We start from the raw sequence: 21153 nt of genomic DNA on the forward strand, positions 1-21153 counted from the left end.
ATCATAAACCTGTGTAGGAAAGTTTTGTTTTCAGTATTACAGCATCTTTTTTTTAAACAAAGCAGCATCACCCATCAGGTCACCAATGAGTCAGAATTACCAGCTCTGGAAAGAAAAGCAAAGCCAAGCCTGGACGGGACGTGGGAGAATGCAGGACCACAGCAAAGCTGCAGAGAGCTCCTGGACATTGCTGGCTGCAGGATTTTCACTATCAGACAAATGAACACTTGTTTCAGTGCAGGTTGGCAGTGGAATTGCTGCTGCTCCTAAAACCTCTCCCCAAATACCACTCATTTCACAAAACTTGTGCTGCAGCCGCACCAGCGAGGAGCTCAGTGCATTTCAGCCACTGTGGCCCAGGTTTGGGCACCCCCAAACTGAGTGTTCAATATTCAGGGACAGCTCAGCTCTGGAGAAGTCTCTTTTTTCCTCCATCCATGAGCCATCAGTGGTGGCACAAAGTATCACCCACTGGGATCATGGTTCAGGTAGGAGCTGTCATTCCCTGGAATCGGACAGTGGCTCCCCGATGTCACCAAGGGAAGGAGCTGCAGCAGCCATGGAGCAGCAGCTTGTGTGGGGGAGAGCAAAGTGTCCCAGAGAGGGGCACAAGGAAAGGGTCTCACCCAGTTCATGCTTTGAAGAGAAGGAAAGAAGAGCCACTCCTGCCATTTATTTTTCTCCTTCTTCCACCATCTACACTTCCCTCTGGGAAACATCCTTGTCAACAATTGAATTCCTGAGACTGAGGAATGATTTCACACACACACCCACCAGGAAGACCACTTCTGGTTCCTCAACATCACCCACCCCTGGTTTGCTTTTTGAAGTGACTGATTTTGTCCCCCTTCCCCAGTGAGGCAGTGCCTGAACCCAGCTTTGTCAGATTGTTCTGTTTAGCAGAGATGCAAGGCAGGAAAGAAAAAGGAGTCTCCTGTTTTCTTCCCTTTGCATTCAAGGTCTCCCGGCCTGACTACTGCTCTTCTTGCAGCGAGGAAAAGACAGAATTCAGTGCTTTTGTTTCTCAACTGGCACAATTCAGCTGCTTTTTCCAATGTCACAGAACACCACTGATGAACACCAACACTCTGAGCTCACAAAAGGACAGGGATAGTAAAATACATTATCTACAAGAAATAGGTGGTTCCTGTTACAAATTCTGTGCAAGGTAGAAATAGTTCAATGGCCTCAAAGTCGGTATAATTAATTACAACTGGGGCTTTGATACAGTGATATTTTAGGTTTGAAAAGATTTGTGTTTTGTGTTTTAGGCCCCAAATCCTGAGTCATATTAAGCAAAATGTGGATCTGTTGGTGTTCAAGTACAATGAGTTACAGGTCAAAGGTTTATGAACACACAGGAGAAGCCTGAGAGTGGGAAAGATTTTAAAATTGGTTATAAAAGAAGAAAATGGGAGGGTTTTTTTCTGTTAACCCTCCATTCTAGTTGGCACTAATTTGCCTCAGAAGTCCTTGGCAGATTTACTTAATACCTACTCCTAATTATAAATGCTGTGACCTAGATGAGGGTTTGCAGGCAGAGTACTGCTACAGAAAGATTGGTTTTCGTTTATAGCATCCCCTCAGACTGTTCCATTGGTGTCAGTAAGATGCACCATATGGCTTGAAACACTACTTTAGGAATATATAAACTACTTTCTCTTGCATGCACTTTTCATAAGGTTTTAAGGATCAAGTCTGAGGAAAGGAGTCATCTTTCCACGCCGGAAAGATTATCTGAAACAAACAAAAAAAACCAACCAACAAACCACCACGACCTTTGTAGCAATGGAGTTATGTCACTCTTGCTGTGGCAGACATGGCTTATCAGGAGGAAACATGCAGGGTTAATTTAAAAGGTTTTTTTCGATGGATCTGGAAGAGTGAGAGTTTCTGGAGCAGACTTTTTCCGAGGCCGATCTTTGGGAACTGTTAGGAAATCAGGAGCATCTGTGGAGAGAGGGGTTGATGGAGCACTAGATGGAGCACTGCGGGTTGAGGAAGGCATGGAAATGCTAGAGATAGATATTGCCGGTGGGAAAATCCCAATCTTCTTGTTGGTAGCTTCCTGAGTGGCTCGTTCAAACTCTCGGACTTCATCCATTGTCATGTCTTCAACCAGAAGGAATGAAAGACAAAGGCGTGTTAGAATAATTTCAAATAATCATTTCATTAACTCAGTTAAACTACTTCCATCCAAATCCTAAAGCAGGGAACGATTGCTTATCACGCATCTCATCAAGTGCTTCTCCGCACGAATGCCTCCCCATTGTCAGGCACTGACTGGAGCACAATGAGCACGATGTAGAGGAAACAGAGTTTTAAGGACATTAATCACGTACTAATGGTTCCTGTACCTGGGTCTGAGCTGAATAAAGATTGCTGCCTCTGGAATTGCTGGCAAAATCCAGCTATTCCACAGGCAACTAAAGAGTACGTTTGGATACAGTCAGCGGCTAGCGTTTTTTAGAACTTCAAACAAAATACAACTGAAAGGGGTTTTAAATGTTTCATTTCGATTATAAGGCCAAGTGGGCAAAGGGTTGTCATGGTTTGTTCGTCTGCTGTAATTATCAAGGGATGAAAAATTCTCTCTCCTTCCATTGACTTGAGCTGCAGCTTCATGCAAGGACCGAGCCTGTTTTGCTTTTCCGCCAATAAAGCCTGAAGAATTCTCTCTCCCTTGACAAAGCCGCAAGATTCAAATGCTCAATTCCCCGCGGAACGCAGGCGGGGGAGATGAGGATTAAAGCCCCCGGGGAAGGAAAGGCGGGCGGGCCGAGCGCGGAGGGGCCGGGGCTGTCCCGGGGCTGTCCCGGTGCTGCCCAGCCCCGCAAGAGGGCAGCGCGATCCCAGCACGGAGCCGTGCGGAACCTGCGATAAACCCCGGGAGTGACATCTGCTGCCAACCGGGAAGTTGAGCAGAAAATCAGCAAAGATCTTCTGGAACCTGCTGCTCCATGTCTGCAGTGCCTGCAAGACGCCCACCGAGCCAGCTGAAGGCAATGTTAAGATTTTTGCTGAATGTCAAGTTAAATTCATAAATTTGAAGAATTTCATTAGACCATTTATAGATTCTTTGAGCCATGAAAGATCAAAAATACAGAAATAAAACCAGGAGTCTTTCAATCAATTAAGAAGTCTCACATATTTGAGTCTGAAGCACAGGGCTGGCAGTGGGGATTACCAAATTTGTGATAAAATAATCCTGTCCTTCCAGGGCACTGATGCTTTTTGCCCCTACCCAGCTGCAGACTTTGCAACCTTGGCTGTAGAAGCAGCTTTCTGTTGTGTTCCAGCATCCCACGAAATAATCGAAGGCGTGCACGGTGCCGGCTGCCTTGGCTCCCCCTGCACCGCAGTGCTGGGACCTCTCCAGCCCACACTGGCACCATTAGGAGTGAGAATCTGCCTGTTGCAGATCTGACAGAAGTGCTGGCAATAAACAGATGGTCCCAGGGGAACTGTACCTACTCATGTTGGAGAGAGGTTTGAACCTGTTTTGCTGGTTTACATTTCATTTCACACCCTGTAACAGTGGGTGAGAATTTCTGCGCTCAAAGTGTCCCAAATCTCACTGAAATCACAGGGATTTTGATTGAGGAATTCTGTATGTTGTGAACCAAAAGCTGTCTTGGACAAATGAAGGGGACAGGAAGGTTTGTCAGTGTACTGTCCTTTGAAGTGAAGTCTTACTGAATGGAGCCTCCAAGACTCTTCATTTGCAATTCAGACATTAAACACTTCAATTGACTTTTGCTTTAATATTTGCTTGATATTGATATATTGATATTTGCTTTAATTTCCTTCTGCTGAGATATACACTCAAGTAAAACAGTCCTTACACTGAGCTAGCAAGACTCAGGTTCACTTTCTTTTTTTTTCATTAATAACAACTTCTCTTCTGACCTCAATAACAATTTTTTCCACATGGAAACTACAGGTGGCAGACTTCATTCAGAACCAAATCCTGAAGTGTAGAGCCAAAATCTGAACTGATTCTCTGCTAAGGAGTAACCTTGATGTCAGTGAAGCTGCTGTGTCACGAGCACAAGAATTACCTGCCCAGGGACTATGCAGACAGCCTCTCCTCAGGCTGGGGCCAGCTGGCACTGAGCAAGAGCCAAGGGAAGACTTGGAGCCCTTCAAGCCTTGCCCCACACTGATTTCATGAGTAAACCCAGCACTGAGTTCCACAGCACCATTAGCAGAAATAAAGGAATAATGACATTGCAGGGGCAAGGGCTGCTGCATCTTCTCTATTTGCAGAGAGTATCAAACTCTAAATGTAGGCCTCTACTTGTGGAGCCCAAATTAGGTAATTAAGTACTTTATGAAATCTCCAGACCAGAGAACTTACACAGAAAGCTGCCCTTTTCCACAAACCACTGCTACATACTTCTGCAAATACTTCCCACCTTGTTGGTAGCTAATCAATGGCAGTAACATTAAAGTTACCTTGAAAAAAGTGAATAACTCATTAGATTTTTTTTTCCTGGTGAAAGAAAGAATTTTGTGAATCCCATAGAAGTTTTCCACTCCCCATGTTCTTGGCTTTTTGACTAGACCACTGTGAACTCCTGTATTTTTTAACTATTCAAAGAATAGAAAGTAAAAATCCTATTTAATCTCTTCTTTATGTATCCAAATGAAATTTGAACACTGTGCTTTCCTGGAAGCCAGGGAGCTGTATATGAGCCCAACCCCACCCTCCCTTACATAACTGGCAGGGTTACAGTGCAAACCAAAGGCAGGACTGCACTTCATGGAGAAAGATTCTGTTCTTATTGAAGCAAAACCTCCCCAAAATTCCACTGGCTGATCAGCAATTGGTTGCTCATTTCTGGTCTGTGCAGATGCATCGGCTGAGGATGGGCAATATGTTTCAAAAATTGACATACTCTTGCTTTGGCATGGCTCTCTATTTCATCCACAGTAGATGAATGTTGATTGCAAACTTTAATGTTGGTTTTTTCATGCATATTTTTCTCGTATTCTCGAACATCATCCATAGTCATATCTGTAAAAAGTTCAAAATTGTTGGCATTTTCCATTGATTCAGTGCAAACTTAATTTTTTTTTTTTTTCCTAAGGAGAAGGTTCTAGGAGCACAAAGTCTTTCAGCAGAAGCCAACAAAGGATTTTTTAAAAAGCAAGGAGCAACTAGCTTTATGAAAATTGCCTCATAAAGGTAGTTGTGTCAGCCAAGGAAGGTGCAAGGTTAAGTCAAAGGGAGTCAGAGAACAGGAAGGAGTGGAAATTGTTTAGGAGTATCTGTGTAATGTAAGGTAGGCACAAAGTACTGAAGTGCAGGCCTTGGCAAAGGCCAAGATCTTCTAAAGAGATTTTAGAAGATCCTTTGGAATAAAGGATAGATACAGAAATATTATAAATACTTACTTACCTTTCCAGCACTTGGAAAAAGAGTTTTTGTTAACTTTGCATTGTACATCTCATCACCAGCAAAAATCACAGTGTTAGAGCCCACTTTAGATTCCAGAAACTAACACTTAAACTGGTAAGTGAATTAATAATGAGTATGGTAATGGTTGTGTAGCCTCAAGCAATTGAATGAGCGATGAAAATTAGAAATATCCCCCAGATGAGGCTGATCCCAGCAGCAGGATCACTGAGCACTGCCCAGCACAGCCTGCCAGGTGCTGTGGAACACCAGGCAATGGGGGGTTAACACCTTTAACAGGATTTGTCACCAACCACAGCTCCAGCAAAAACATAAAGAGTCCAATAATTGACCTGGGACTCTTCTGAGTATTCCCAGGCTTTCCATAAATGCTCTGGGGAGTGAGGAGTCAGAACAGGAGCAGTGTCAGGGTTTGGGCTGTTCTTTACGATGCTTTGGTAGCTTCAGAGCCTTGTAAAAACAGCCATCAGCTTGTGACTCCTAACACTTAAAGAGCATTTTATTAGCACAGTCTGTTTGCAAAGGGGTGCCCCTTTGGTCAGGCACTGGGATCTGCTCTTGAGGCTCCCATATTCCTCAATTTATGATGTGCCACTGGGATTTGGGAGTTCTTGGATCACACCACTCCCTGCTCTGTGCTGTGAGCTCCTGCTGCATTTTATGAGGCAGCTTTTAAGGCAAGATACAACTTCAGCTGTTGTAGTGACAGCATGATGTCATAGTCCATCAGTAAAAACAAATGCAGTCTGAAATTCTGATCAAGGAATTTGAAAAGGAAACATGGAATACCCCTAACTCGTACTCTTTCAGTCTTTTACTGTTGTCTGGAATGAGAAACAAGCTCAGAAGCTGTGTCAGTAACATGCTGGGATGCACTTTGCCAAGCACAGAACATGCTCTTTATTAGTAAGTAACACTGAGGAAATAGAAGTTCTTAATAATAAAACTAAATAGAGTTTAGTAAATTAAATGACAAAACACATTCATACTCACAGGGTCAGTAACAGCAACCAGTCATTAACATACATATTGTTTATTACACTGATTATTTGATTCATTTTATCTGACTACCATCATCTCCAGGTCTTTATCAAACCTTCATTTCAAAAGGTGTTAATAGACATTAAAAATTATATTTTGGATGCTAGATCATTATACCTATTTTATTAAGCCCAGATTTTTTAGTTTTTTTACTTAGGCTGATAATTAGGCTCTTTAAAATACACTATATTAGTTAGTAAAAAGGCTCACTCTGACAAGGAAGAATCCACAAGATAATTGTGTATCACAGTATTTCATCTGTGGAAAGAGTATTTTTGGCAGGGAGATTTTAGACTTAGGAGGGGAAAATCTATAGTGAAATGTTTTGGAGCTAAACCTGTTTGGTATGTTTAACTTCATGGCTGTTCATTTGTCATCATTATCAGTAACTCTGCTAAAGTGCAGCTGACACTTTGCTTCTCAGTAACATTCTCCATCTCTCGCTGTATGGATATTTTGGGTACACTGGGAGCAAATTTATGGGCTCCATTTTTACATGAAGTCAGGCTGTTTTATTTAAAGTTATCAATTTCCCTGACTTGCTACAGGGAAAAGAATGGATTGTTCTATTTCAGGTAAAAAAAGAAACAAATCTAAAATTTAAAAAAAAAAATAGCTCTGAAGAACTCTCTCACTGGATATAAAATTCTCTCACTAGTTTACAGCTATCCCAATAGAAAAAGATATTTTTAGCAGTTTCAGTATTTTTATGACCATTACAGCACAAGATTTTCATGCAGTATTAAATTTATAAGAACACTGTGATTTCAAAAGCGATTTTTTCTCTATTTCCAAACAATGAGCCACTGAGTTGGTGGCTGAATTCCAGTGCAGGGCTGTGACACCTCTGAGATGTGTTTGCAGCAGTGACTTCCTGAGCAATGCACAATGGATCTGAGCTCTGGTGAGAGAGGTGTCCCTCACCCATGAAATGCCCAAATTAGTGTTTCCTGAAGCTTGAGGAGGGCCTAAATAAACATTCTAAATATATTGTCAAATTCCTATGGTATTTCCATGGCCTGTCTCAGGGCATGTTTTATGAGAAGCTGTGATGATGGATATTTACAGAAAATGCATGTAAAAGGTACAAACCAGTGAGCTCACTTTAGACACTGTGATTACTGGTTTGATATTCAGATTGCTCTGTCCTGCTGGAAGTGCCCACATTCCCACAGCTGCCTCATGGATTCCAGCACTTTTTGCATGCAGCTGCTGCTGAATCAGACCCCAGAGGATTTATGCTTATCTACATCTTTTTTCAGAAAAGCTCCATCTTTTCTTTGTTGCAATCCATATCAATAGCTTAAAACTTTCCTAAAAAGCTGGAAATGTGTTGGGTCAGAGGCCTTAGGAGTCTGCAGGATGGAAATGGCTGCAAGTTCAGGCAGCCTTAAGAAGGAGCTTTATTCAAACCTGCACAAGGTTCTCCATACAGACAAGTCCTGCCTGCAGGGCAGGCGGGGGCACTGGGGCAGGTCCACTGACATGCTGGCATGGAAAGGCATCTCTGGCTGCTGCCTAATCCAGCACACCTGGAAGGCTCCAAGGCCAGCCTGGATGGGGTTTGGAGCAGCCTGGCCTAGTGGAAGGTGTCCCTGCCCATGGAAGGGGGTGGAAGGAGATGATCTCTAACATGGTTCCATCTCCTCCCTCAACAAGTCACACTAGGACCTGATGATCCATGAAAGCAGATGGGAACCTGCTGTTAATCATCCCAGGCGTGTCCCAGCCCCTGGAAGGGTTAATTTGCAGGTTAATTGGCTCAGGAGGACACTCACCATACCACTCATCCACCCAGGCAAACGCCTGCCGGTGACCGATCAGCAGGATGTCTCTGACCACCTGCAAACAAGGAAAGGGTTAAAGGCCTCAGCAGCAGCAAAACATCTCATCTGTGTCTTTCAACAAGATTGAAGTGAGAAACCCTCTGATAGTTCTGAATCTAAAAAGTCATTCTGGACCTGTTGCCAGCACTGAATCATGGCTTTGACTAACAAGGAATCCATTTGGGAATGTGTAGAAATACCAATATGTAGGAGGATAGAATATAAGTAAATAAAGGTAGTATGGAAAGTAATCTTACCCCCTAAAGCTGAGTTAATTATTAAAGATTAGGAGCAGGCCTGACTTTAACAGGCCACAGCTGTGGCCAATAATAAGAAGAGTGTTATAGAGTGGATTGGTTGGTTGAAAGGGAACTGGAGTCACTTGGCTGCTGTGAGAAGAAGGAAGAGTCAGTGCCTAGAGGAGCTGCCTATGAGCAACATCAAGGAGGTACAAAACTCCAGCAAAATGGAACCCTTGCAATGTAATTGCAATAGAACTCTTGCAGTATAATGACAACACCAATAATCATTGGCCAATTAGACATTCTGGATCTCTTCTTTTCCCTTCTCATTTTTTTCAAACATGTAGAAGATCAATACTATGAAAAATTTGATCACCTTGTAGTTATGCTATTCATGAACTGACTTTTTAGAAGACTGATCAGAAATTGGAGTTTTTAGTAGGCTGATTTCCCACTGTGTTTCTAAGGGATTCTTCACCTCACTGCTGTGTGTATGGGACCCCTGTGTACTCAGAAATGCTTCAGCTCACATACTGGTCACAGCACTGAAAATGTTGTTGATGGTTTTTCTCAACCTTAGGCCTGAGCAGCTCTGGGCTTTGTCATTTTGTACTCAGAGTGAAGTGCTGGGCTCTGCTCCAGCTCTTTGAGACCTTGTGAGAGGTCTGAGCCTGGGCTGAGCTCCCAGGCTCCTCCAGCCATAGCCACGTTCCTGTGAGTGCTCGAGTTCTGCTCATGTGAAGGATAAGAAACAGCTCCTGTTTCACTGACCTTGTGTACAAATTGCTCTACTCTGGTTTGAAGTCCCCAGACTTCAAATTTCACAGTCACAAGTTTGTAGGAACACATAATTGGCTGATGGGTCTCTCTCCAGCCTTCTTTCAATTGGCCTCTCCCAGTTTTCTGTGACTTGAAGTATTTGGGATCCTGCAAAAGAAAGAAAACATACAGGGAAATGCAGGAGGAGAAGTTGTGTTTGTCAGTTTGCTAAGTAAAAGTTGTGATAAGACACAAGACATGCTAATAAACTTTATGAAAAAGTAATAGGAAATTGACTTTTAAAATGCACTAGGATATCTTAAAATCCAAGCCTGGCAGTGAATCAATGGCAGCATATTCCTGGAGATGCATTGACAATCGTATCATCCAGGACGTTTTCTGCTGTAAGAAAATCTGTTATTGCAAGTATTTCAGTGCAGTGCACTCCAAGGGTTATTTATGGCCTTTGGAAAAGAAAAATAAAAATAGTGGCTTCTTCAGAGGCTGTTTTTCCACTGCCCCTTGGTGTGAACTGCTTGTACTTTCCACCTGTGCCTGTCTCCTGAAATTGTGTCCAGTTGGAGCTTGGACACTTCAGCACTGACCCTGGCAATGCCACCTTCAGTTTCAAGTGCACTTGTTCATCCTAAGCTAAGTAGGAAACTCCTGCAGTTTATCCATCTCTGGTTACAACTAAGTCATGAGCAGACACTGAGTAATCCCAACTCTGTTTCTCTTCAGGAACCGGGAAATCAAAGAAACTACAACATTGAAATGACAACATGATTTCATAAAACCATTAAAGGCATTAGTTCATCTTTTTAAAGTTTACATTTATCTGTACAAGATACAGTTTTATCCATGAAAGTGTTATTTTCCATATTGGTATAATTCTATTTCCCTTTATGTCCAATCCTGCTAATTATATCTTGTAAATAGAAATAATTTATGGTTAAGCACTGGTTGTCAGAAATTGAAAATTATGTCATTTCAGAAAATTCATAGTGGAGCTTCTAAAATCTGTCCTGAAGAGTAACCAGCAGTGCTCAGCTGTGCTCTTTCCCCAGTGCTGAGGTCTGGGAAGATCCTTTGTTATAAAAGTAGTTAATCATGTACTTAATTAGTGCTTAAATTATGCATTAAATGGATGACAATCAGGAGAAAAACCACAAAATACTGATAACTACTCTGATCTTCATTTTACTTCATTCAGTGTGAGTTTAGGTATCACCCAGTGTTCATGTTCCTACCATTTATTTATCTCTTGACTTCTGGTTTTATCCTAAACTGCAGCTCTGCCTTTAAAGCTTCTCTCCAAAGCTCTAATGAGGTGAGAGCCTTTCCTCCCTGTGAAAGTCACTGCTTTTATTGCTGACACAGCCTTTGCAAAGGGGAGACTTTGAGCTCACAGTATAAGAAGGTTTCAATGTTAAATCACCATAAAAACAGTTCAGCATCATCATTTATCAGAGCAACACCCCCTGTACAGCACAGCTCATGGTCACTGGCTGCTGCCAATCTTGTCACCCAGCAAAGCTCAACCACAGATGGATCTACACATGTTCTGTTTGAAAGAGCTGTTTAATAATTGATCATTGCCTGGAGCAATCAATACAATAATAACACCAATAAAAAGAAAAAAAAGGGAAGAAAACATAATATTCAGAAAGACATAACATTCTAGTTGGAGGTTCCTTAAAAAAAGAAATCATTACAGACAATATTATTTCAAATATGCTTGCAAAATATTCCACTGTGAAATAAGAATCTCTAAAAAGGAAAATAGTTTCCTATAAGTCAGGGTCTGCTATTTCTTACACACACACACAGTGCTGGTGTGATGGAGCCATTCCCTTGATTCAGCATTTCAGGTACACACTTTAATAATTTTGAGTGTTGTACTTTACAATCCTTCAGAGAAAACCAGAACTATAATGGAGAAACTTCAGTGCTGTCCAAAGGGATTTCATGTAATCAATTTGAGTTGGTATCAAATATCAAGAAATTCTAACTAAAAATGAAATAATGAATAACTGCCCTGCATCACTACTCATTCCCAAGTTTTATGGGCTGGGTCTGGTTTGGTTTGGTGAGTTTAAGCCAGCAGACAAGGGGACACACAGTGGGAATCACTCTAAATTTTGTGGCCCACAAATCACCCACCAACTGCAATGCAATTGATCCATTACATCACTCCCAGGTGCAAATTCCCTTAACAGCACCCAGAGATGGCACCTCTGCATCCCTTAATCCTGTCCCTTTTTCTTGAAGGACATGAGGATTAGTCACAAATTGGCTGGAGAGCTCCATGGGAAGAGCCAGTTCAGCAACTCACATCAAAGAGCTCTTAGGGACATTCCTGCCTCTCTGGAAGCATTAACATATTGGTACCATAAAACTGCAGGCTGATGAATGGAAGCCAGACCTCAGAGGAACAGATTCCCAGGCTGCTGATGAAAGATCGAGGTGTTAAAGACTTTCCTGAGCGCTTGCTCAGGGAGCTGAGACTCAAAGGCTGCACAAAAGCCAAGCAGGAGGATGCAAGGCACACTGTGACATCGGGCAAAGTCAGCTTGAGAATTCCATGCCTGGGCCATCAGCTCAAAGGGCACAAACGTTTGACACAGGTGAGCTCTTGTAAGGAAAACTAATATCCCTGGGCTTTAACCCAGCTGCTAAACAATTACATGTTTGACAACATTTTGACTGTTTTAGAAACACACAAATTGTGGCTCAGCAATTGCTTGTGCTGTGGATCATACAAGGAAGCCTTTAAGGGAAGAATCTCTACATTCCCCTCTATATTTTTACACCTTTCCTAGGCCTCTGCTATTGACCACAGCCATGGGCAGCAGGCCAAGCCAGAGGGACTTCGGTGGAACCAGGACTGCTCATCTCTTGCTCTTCAATGCCTGATCCAAAGCCTACTGAAATTAATGAGAACTTGGACAAGAATGATTTTATGTGCCTTACTCGTGAGCTCAAATTGCTAAATTTAGACTCACAACCTGGAATTGTTTCTGCAATTAGGCACATAAGGTCCTTCTATAACAAAAAATGAAGCAGGGCTGATAATTTTCCATTAAAAGCAAACAGAAATTATATTGGTACCCAGCACTGCTTCTCTCAGCAGCACTCATGGCACACGTACTTGAAGCTTTTCTTCCTGTACCTAGAAGCTGTGCAAGCTGAACTTTGCTCTGACCCCACTTTTATGTTATTATTTAGATAATTAATTTTGTGTGTTCCTTATTTTGTTTTTAGACACCCATACCTTTCTTCCCAGAGAAGGCATCATCCAATAGTGTGTCTATTCACTATTTTCCCCTTGATTTATCTACTGGCAAAATCCTCAATCTGTTTTAAATGTAATGGCATAGCTAAAATCTTTTTGTTTAAATAACCTTCTTGTCCTTTTATCAGACACAATTTATTAGGAAAGCCCATCTGGCAAATCCTTTTGCTAGAGGAGCAAAACCTACTCTGTATTTGCAATACATTATTGCCAGGTGCAGAGCGATTTAAAAATAGCACTTCTGCCAACAGAGCAGAAACATCAAACCCATGAGCTGGGCTTAGTTGAGAATGAAATGTAAAATTACAATGAAATAAAAGCCTCTCTATGTGGGATATGGATTCAAACCTAGCACTCTCCCAGGTTTTATTACTTAGACCTCGAGTCAATGTGTTTATTGATGGAGTCTATTATTTATCATTTAGCATTTATTTACTTAACTTTCCTCACGGATGTCACGTGCATCAGACGTGGAGTGGAAAGGCCCTTTCCAGGAAGCAAAGCCAGCCCTGGGTTGTTGCAATGTCTTTTCACAATTAATTCTGACCTCTTCCTTTGTGCTCAGAGTTAAATAACAAAACACATTTGTTGTTTACAGGAAACCTGCAAATCTGCCTGGCACCCTTGCCCTCAGCTCTGCCATGGCACCAGGCCTGACTGGGAGCTGCCAGAGGTGAGAGTGCACCCTGCTTGTGCCCTGCACCCTGCTTGTGCCCTGCACCCTGCTTCTGCCCTGCACCCTGCTTGTGCCCTGCACCCTGCTTGTGCCCTGCATCCTGCTTGTGCCCTGCACCCTGCTTCTGCCCTGCACCCTGCTTCTGCCTTGCACCCTGCTTCTGCCCTGCACCCTGCTTGTGCCCTGCACCCTGCTTGTGCCCTGCATCCTGCTTCTGCCCTGCACCCTGCTTGTGCCCTGCACCCTGCCCTCTCAGATCCTTCCTTCTCTTTAATGCCTGCATTCATTTTTTCAGACTCCTATGGCAATATCATGGTGCTTTTGAAGTGCAATCATTTTTTTTCCCTCTTTATGCTGAAGACCATTTTGTTTTATCTTGAATTTCAGAACCAATCATGGGTTTAATACCTGTCATCTGGCATTTCAGCATCAGCTGTAGTTGCTAGGTTTTAGATTTCAGCTTTTTTAGGCAGTGCTCACGAAAGATTTATTGATGTAGAGATGCTACCACAGACATTCATGTAGAGTCATTTTTAAAGGGATTTTAAAAAAATTTCCACTAAATGGTATTTTCTGGAAGATTCAGCTAAATACTTAAGAACTGTAAATATTGGGACAGTTCTGAGGTGTTAAAATATGATAATCCAGCCAGCTTTTATGTGAACTCACACACCAAGTGAGTAAGGAAAAGGAAATGTTCAGACTTTTTCACATCCTTCACTGAACTCCTGTGCTGACATGGTGCCCACACTTACTGGGGGGCTGAGGCAGCTGGATTATTTCAGCTGCCGTCATTTAGTGATGTGACAGAGGTTTTGTTCCTCTGAAAGCACTTGGACAGGCCTAAGGTGGACCTGTCCCAGAGCAGCTGTGCTAAAGGAGAAAAGCCAGCAATGGAAGAAGAAAACTGCAGCAGCTGCATGGAATCTGTTTAGAAGCAGCCTGGAAAGTTTATTCCATCTGTCCAGCTCTCCGTTGCTTTGTTATAAACAGGAAATGAAACATTGTTAATTCTGAGAACTTGAATATGTTTGCACTGAACGTTTTGCTCAGTAGCTCACAGCCACAGTAAATGTTTCATTCCATGAATGATTCACTGGAGGCCCTCACTCCTCAGCATAGCTCAGCTTTGTTCTTTTCTATATTTCAGACAAATATATCTGTCTATATAGCTGGTGATACATATTCATTGATGCTAAAGTCACAAGGAGATGACTTCACAAAATGTACAACTACTCTTACCTGGCTGGTACATTCTCTGTACAGAAAAACAAAATTCTGTACCTGCTGCAATATTATGTACATCCAAGTTTGGAAAACACATGGCTCCTCACAGACAAACAGGACAACTTGTTAGCTGGGGTCTAGAATTAACCTTTCTCTATTTGGAACCTCATATTTAAACTTCAAACTTGAAGGATTAGACCCACACTTGTAAAAAAGCCCTGTATTTGAGATGTGGCTGCTTCACAATGGACTTTGTAGATGGCCATGAGGGGAAAGGGAGGTCACCTGCTTTAGGGTACCTGAATTGCTGCAGTTTCACCTCCTCCAGCCTTCCAGAAAGGCAGAAATCAGCTCAGCCCCACGATAGAGCTGGGCTCTGTAGGTGTGTGTAATAGCTCACAAATCTTCTCCTGATTCACCATTGACCTGGAGATTCCAGTCCCCTGTGCACCCTGCAGCCCCTCATCCTTAAGGGCACCCCAATCACTTGGAGGATTCTGCTCAAGAGATCCCTCAGGGTCACTGGGGAGGCTCCCTTGAAGTGTCCTGCAATGAAGCAACAGCTCTCCTCAAGCCTCCAGATAACTGGATTCTTCACTCCTCAGTTTTAGTTAATATTTAGAAGGAGTGAAAAGCAAATATGCACAAAGTTGAATTCAATCATTTTCCCTTCAGCCAGGACATTTTTGTGGAACACATTTCCTCTCTCAGCACCAGTGAGAATGAGCTGTTCAGCTCAAATGGAATATTATACATACAGGGATTATTTATATATTTTGTCTTTTTATGTGTGAATCACTATTATGGAAATGAAAATGGAATCTGTTTTTAAGATTCATGTCAGGACAACTGAAAAACTACTTTTTAGATCATAGGTGGGAGGACACAGTGGCTTTGCCCTTCTACCATCAGGCTCCTAAGTCCCAGCACAGGGCAAGCAGAGAAAGTAGTGTGTGAAGGCTTTAAATTATTTAAGCCACTCCCTAGTAAGCAGTATTACAGCTAAATAATGACATTTGCTGTTAAATCTCAAGTATATTTTTAATTGAAGAGGAATGAGCTTTCGTCAGGGTGTAAAGAAAACTAAAGCTCATTTCTAGAAGCTGCCAAACACGCTGACCCTGAAAAAGAACTTGCTGTATTTTAAGCCTGTGAAAGAGCCACTGAAATGAAGAGATTACTGGCATGCCTCAAGTTAAAATTGTTCTCATTGGTCTTTCTGGATGGGAGTCAGGACATTTATCCTGTGGGATCTAATTGTTAAATCCTGAGGATTGCACTTCACTTTTAATCTTTAAACTTCGTATCAGTTCAGATTATATGATTTAAAAGCAGCCAAATTGTTGTTATTAGTGCAACTAAAATACCTTTCAAAAGCTTACACAAACTGGTTTATCTGAAGCTGCTATTTGGGAAACACAAACCCTTTCTCATTTGCATAGAATTACTGTTCTGATTGAAAACAGACGGAAATTACGTTTACAAACATAAAAAATCTTTTTATAGTCTCTAAATCATGAAGGATGCCTCATCAGAAATGGGAATTTGGCTTCATGTTTGTCATATGGTAGCATAAAAACCCCCCAGTTTGTAAACTTTGGAAGATCCACTATTTTCAATCATTACTAATTCACTATCAATTACAGCATGTACACAGTTAAATACTAAAGGTGTTGTTACTGCTCTGTATGAATTATGAAACAGAATTTGGTAGTCAACAGAAAAATCATCCATCAGTACAGAAAAAACAACAGATGCTGGGCTATTTTTGTTGTTTAAACCCATATAAAATTCCATTTTGCTTGGAATCTGGTTTTTAGATTTGCCTTTGAAATAGCAACACAAAGACTCTGAAATGCTTTTCTCTTTTAAGATGAGCCTGTTTTTCTGTATCAGGAGATTAATCACAGGGAAATTATGCTTTAATGGTTGGCTATTAAAAATGAGAAGGAAAGTTGCAAAACTGGTTGCCACCTTTGTGTTTACAATTTCTGAAGTGCAGAGAATGAGATGAAAAATCTCATAGGATTTCTTTAAAGTACAGTCAAATGCTGACCTGATCCATTAGCAGCTCATTCCTAAATGGAACCAGAAGCCGTGGAGCTCAGATAAGATGATGGGACCAATAAGCTGTTTCATGAGGTGTTATATAATTTTTGGTACTAAACAGATAGATTTCATTATCTAAAGAAAGTAATAAAATTACTTTTCATTCTACTGTAGGCGCAGTTTTGGTTTATGACCCGTACTAACATTCAAAATAGGATCTATATAAATGGAAGATAAAAAGTACTTGATATTTTTAGTCTGAAAATCATATCTCCTATAGTATAGAAATATATTCCTTGGCAAGTCCTCACTTTCTATCCTAAAAATGATTATGTAGTCTCGTTTTAGATAGTTAAACAGCTGCCATACTCACTGCCAGCTATGAATATAGACTTGGCTCCAGAGGCAAATCATATCTCCAAAATTAAATGCGAGCATAGATCTGATCATTCCTCTCTAGCTGCTTGTTGTGAACCATCATTTATCAACTCTGAGATTAAAACATTGAGACCTCATCTTCATTTGCATAGTGGCTGCTGATTTCAAGCAGTGAATTGCATTGACCTAGAAGAAGCACGCTCTTCAGAGATGTGCTCCATCAAATATACATGGGAGCAATTTCCCAGGGAATTTTCTGAGTGACTCTGCCTGCTGCCATTGATGCTTTTTGGCAGATCTGCTGCAGTCTGCAGTGTGCTCCAGTCCCTCTTGGTCTTGTGACATTGTTCCCTTCAAGCAATTGTGCATCAGCCCCTTGTCACTGCAGCACATCTGTCCTTTGCTGGGCTTGGACACTTTGCAGGGCTCACTGATCAGGGTGGCATGCAAGTAAGGACAGCAGGGGTGTTTCAAAGTGCTCAGATCTGCAAACTCTTCACTGAGCTTCATAATGCAAAGGAAAGGCTTTTTCTGGTTTGGACTAATTCAGCTGAATATCAAAGGTCTGGTACAGGGTGTGTTCTGATAAGGGTAGGAAAGCATTTCAAAGAATCATCTGCAAAAGAAAGCGTTGGGCCATCTGGACAGAGAGGCTGCTGGCTGCTTCCCCTCTGACCAAAGGCTCTTGAGATATTACTGACCAGCAAGATTTTATACAACAATAAAATGGTTTTGATTTCTATGTCCACAGCCAAGTTGCCTCTTACCTCTGATTCCTTGTAATAGCGCTCGGGAATCTCATCGCTGGCAATATCAATAAAGCAAACTTCTCGCTCCAGATCTTTAGCTTCTTTGTCAAAAATCTGCAAGAGTTAGAGAAATTCAAGGCTGTTACAGAGCAACACCCTCACAAAATCCACCTGGAGTCAGTGTTACAAGCAGTTTCAATGACTTGTGCAACAGAATGTATTTTAGGCTTGTGCCTGAACAGCTTTGTGTAAAATACTCGAGTTTTTGCAGGAACACATTCCCCACCCTACTGCTCACATCGTGTTCAGCACTTTCTGCTCCCACTGCTGCTCTTCCCTGGATTTTTTTAGAATGGAGACTTTGCTTAAAAACAGTAAGGTCAACAATTTGGATTGTTTTTAGTGTATTCTCCAGTCTTTGCACTAGAGTCTGTCACTGTGTAAAAAACCCAACTCTCTGGACTTGGGGGTTTTCCCCCTCTAAGGGCTACAGCAATGTGCAGGTGTTTGCTGGGAACAGTCAGAGTTGTTGTTACAGGTGAAAATCAAAATTGTGGCTGAACTGCCCCAGTGGGAGCTGCAAGCTCCCCCACCCCATCCGTGCACACACATTTCAGTCCTTTAGGACCTTGTTTGGAACAGCAAGCCTCCTGTTCTATGCAAGGTGAACGATGGAGACATTTTGAAAATCCAGGTCATTTGCAGCTGCAGCACAGCATCCTTCTGTGCCTGTGTCCATAATTTAATTATTTAGGCATCTCAGTGACCCATGTGACTTACACTGTGTCTGCAATACATTTTCCTCGTGATTCTGAGACTTGGAAACAGCGCTGAGCTAAAAGGCTACCACGAATTAGTGCCATGAAATTCAGGGAAGTTGTGCACCCACTGTCAGGATCAGTAATAAGCTCACAATGTGCTTTTTCCTTCAGGGCACAATGTTTTATAGCTGATATTTCCAGGAAGCAAAAATATTCTTGTTTTTTGGTTTTGTGTTTTTTTTTTTTTTTTTTAATAAATGCACTGAATGCTCTCTTGATTTAATTAAATTCTAGTGGAACAGTTAAAAATACAAAATGCCAGCAACTCTTTAGTAGCAGAAATGCTACTTCATTATTTCTGAAAGCATTGGGGCTGCCCATTTAAAGCATTCAAAAAGAGCAATGGACTCCAGGGAACACAGGAACCAGCTGGTAGGAAGAAAATTGCTCAGGAAATTGTCTTTCAAATACAGGAAAAGCTGAAGTTTGACTCTACAATTTTTACTTATCTTGGTAGTGAATAAAACAGGCAGCACTGAATGCTCACTGAGCTGGATGTAACATGTTCACACATCTGAAACTGCTGAAGAACTGAGAAACTCCATCCTGGTTTTATTTGTAATATTATCCTTCTCCAATTGCTGTTTTGCAAAAAATTATGTTAATTATTTGAACAATGTGGAACTTTGAAGGAAAGCCCTTCTCCTGTAGTGCTCCTTCTCTGAATTGGGTACATTGATGTAAATCACTTCTGTGTTTATATATATAATATAGATCACCTTTTATAAGCTCCCTTGCTTGCTTTTTTCCTAAACAAATTCAGAAATACAGAGCAGGCCCTGATGAAATCAGTTGAACTATTTCTAGAATAAGATGCATTTCACCATAATCTCTCTAAAATAATGGAAATGGGACTTAAGTGGACATTAGCAGATCAGCTGAGGCTTTGAATCTGTCCATGGTTTAGGCACAAGCCCCATAAATTCAAGCACATGCAAATCTCTGCCCATTTGCAACGGCCTAAATGGAGATTATTACCCAGTATCTTATCCAAAGAAATGTGCCCTGCTCTGTCCCAGACGTGATCCACATATTTCACCTCATATGAAAGTAGTTCTAAATTCCTTTTCTCTCTTTAAAATGCTATGATGGAAGTGGGGATGACAGATGCCTTTGCCAATCTGTCAAAACCAGGAGGAATTTTTCAACCATTTCAACGATGCCTTATTTGCTGCCGAGGCTGTCTGTGGCCATTTCCTTTGTTCCAGAAGTTTGCTGAATGACATTCTTACTTCCCTTTGCCAGCAGAACTTGTTGTCTAATCATTTATGCTTCTCCCTTTCTCAGATTGTCCTCACAAGATTTGCAGCTAGAGATTTAATCTTCTCATTTGATCAGCAGTTGAAAATAAGAAGTCATTAGAGAACAAGACTGATTTCTTTCTTAGCTCTAATTCTCTTATTGCCTCTCTTAGCCACAGAATCTTGGATTGCCTGAAACCCTGTAGGGAGGATGGGTTTATTGTGGCTGGGATCAAAGACACTAAAGAAACTTAAAAGTTTTAAAGGAAAAGATTAAAGGCCACATAAAGAAGCATAAGGCTCCCAATCTGTGTAACTGTATTTGCAAATGTGCAGAAACTGAATGGTGAGAACAATCTGTATCCTTAAGAAGATGATGTAGAAGACAGAATATTAAATATTATATTGGAAAGAACTGGACAGGCTTTACATTTGGAAGCCAAGTAATTAATTGAGATTAAAATACACAACCAAATGGAAAACAAAGAGCAACATTCAGACTGAAGTGGCCTTTTTGCCGTGGGTTTTGGTTTTATTTTGGGGGGAGTAACGTGACAGCTTTTTACAACAAACATTTATATACTTCCCTTTCCTAAGAGGAATGAAAACTCAGCATGATTTAGACTACATCATCCACAGAATGACAGAAAGTGGGAGAAAGGTTTCAACTGGGTCTTTATGACTGTCAGTGGTTTCTTCTGGTGAAAATTCAAAAAAGCCAAAAAAACCCAATGAAACAAAAAGAACCCAAAACAAAAAAACAACAACAAAAAAAAAACAACCAAAAAACCTCAAAACCACTAAAAAAAGACCCTCAAGCAAGCAAGCAAGCAAGCAAGCCAAGCCAACCAACCAACCAACCAACCAACCAACCAACCTCAAACCCAACCAATCAACCAACTAGAAACCAAAAGAAAAGTACACAACCCCCCCCCCCAGGCAGGTGATTCCAGAACCTCAGGAATAACAGCTCAACCAGGATATTGCAGAAATGTAAGTACTGGTGAACTTAAATTTCATTCCTTTGTCTCCCTCCTGCCCTGCAAGGACATGTCCTGGCACATGCTTTGCTAGCAACTTCCCTTCTCCTGGTAGCCACAGTCAGAACAGAAAGTCAGGTTAGGATATGATGGGAAATTTAATATCCTCTTTTCTACAAGCATTTTTTCCTATTTGTTTATTTTTTTCTATGTTTAGGATAAGTTGCTGGCTTCAGTTTTATTCAGATGTAGTTAATCTGAAATATAACTTTATGGCCAATCTCCACAGCTGACCTGGATTGGATATAAACAGCATAAAGCCAATTTCTGCTGTATGCATTTATTCCATCCACACTGGCAAACTCCTCACTCATCTGCACCACCAGGACTCCAAGAGTCACATCTGTGCCTCTGGCTTGGCTTTGTTTCATAATACATGATTCTCTC

At 41.5% G+C, this 21153-nt stretch overlaps 1 protein-coding gene across 1 annotated transcript in view; it reads right to left on the bottom strand.

The window, feature by feature from the left end:
* Positions 1-1998: 1998 nt before the first annotated feature.
* The window catches only part of PITPNC1 (phosphatidylinositol transfer protein cytoplasmic 1), a 74619-nt gene continuing 55464 nt past the window's right edge, over positions 1999-21153 (bottom strand). Inside the window, exons 6-10 of the mRNA XM_036394414.2 lie at positions 17683-17778; positions 9303-9458; positions 8242-8305; positions 4902-5020; positions 1999-2112 (exon numbers count right to left, since the gene is read on the bottom strand). Coding sequence (XP_036250307.1) covers positions 2107-2112; positions 4902-5020; positions 8242-8305; positions 9303-9458; positions 17683-17778 — 441 coding nt within the window. The 3' untranslated portion in view covers positions 1999-2106. The remainder of the gene's footprint in view (positions 2113-4901; positions 5021-8241; positions 8306-9302; positions 9459-17682; positions 17779-21153) is intronic.

This window comes from Molothrus ater, chromosome 19 (assembly GCF_012460135.2).
Source record: "Molothrus ater isolate BHLD 08-10-18 breed brown headed cowbird chromosome 19, BPBGC_Mater_1.1, whole genome shotgun sequence".
NCBI lineage: Eukaryota > Metazoa > Chordata > Aves > Passeriformes > Icteridae > Molothrus > Molothrus ater.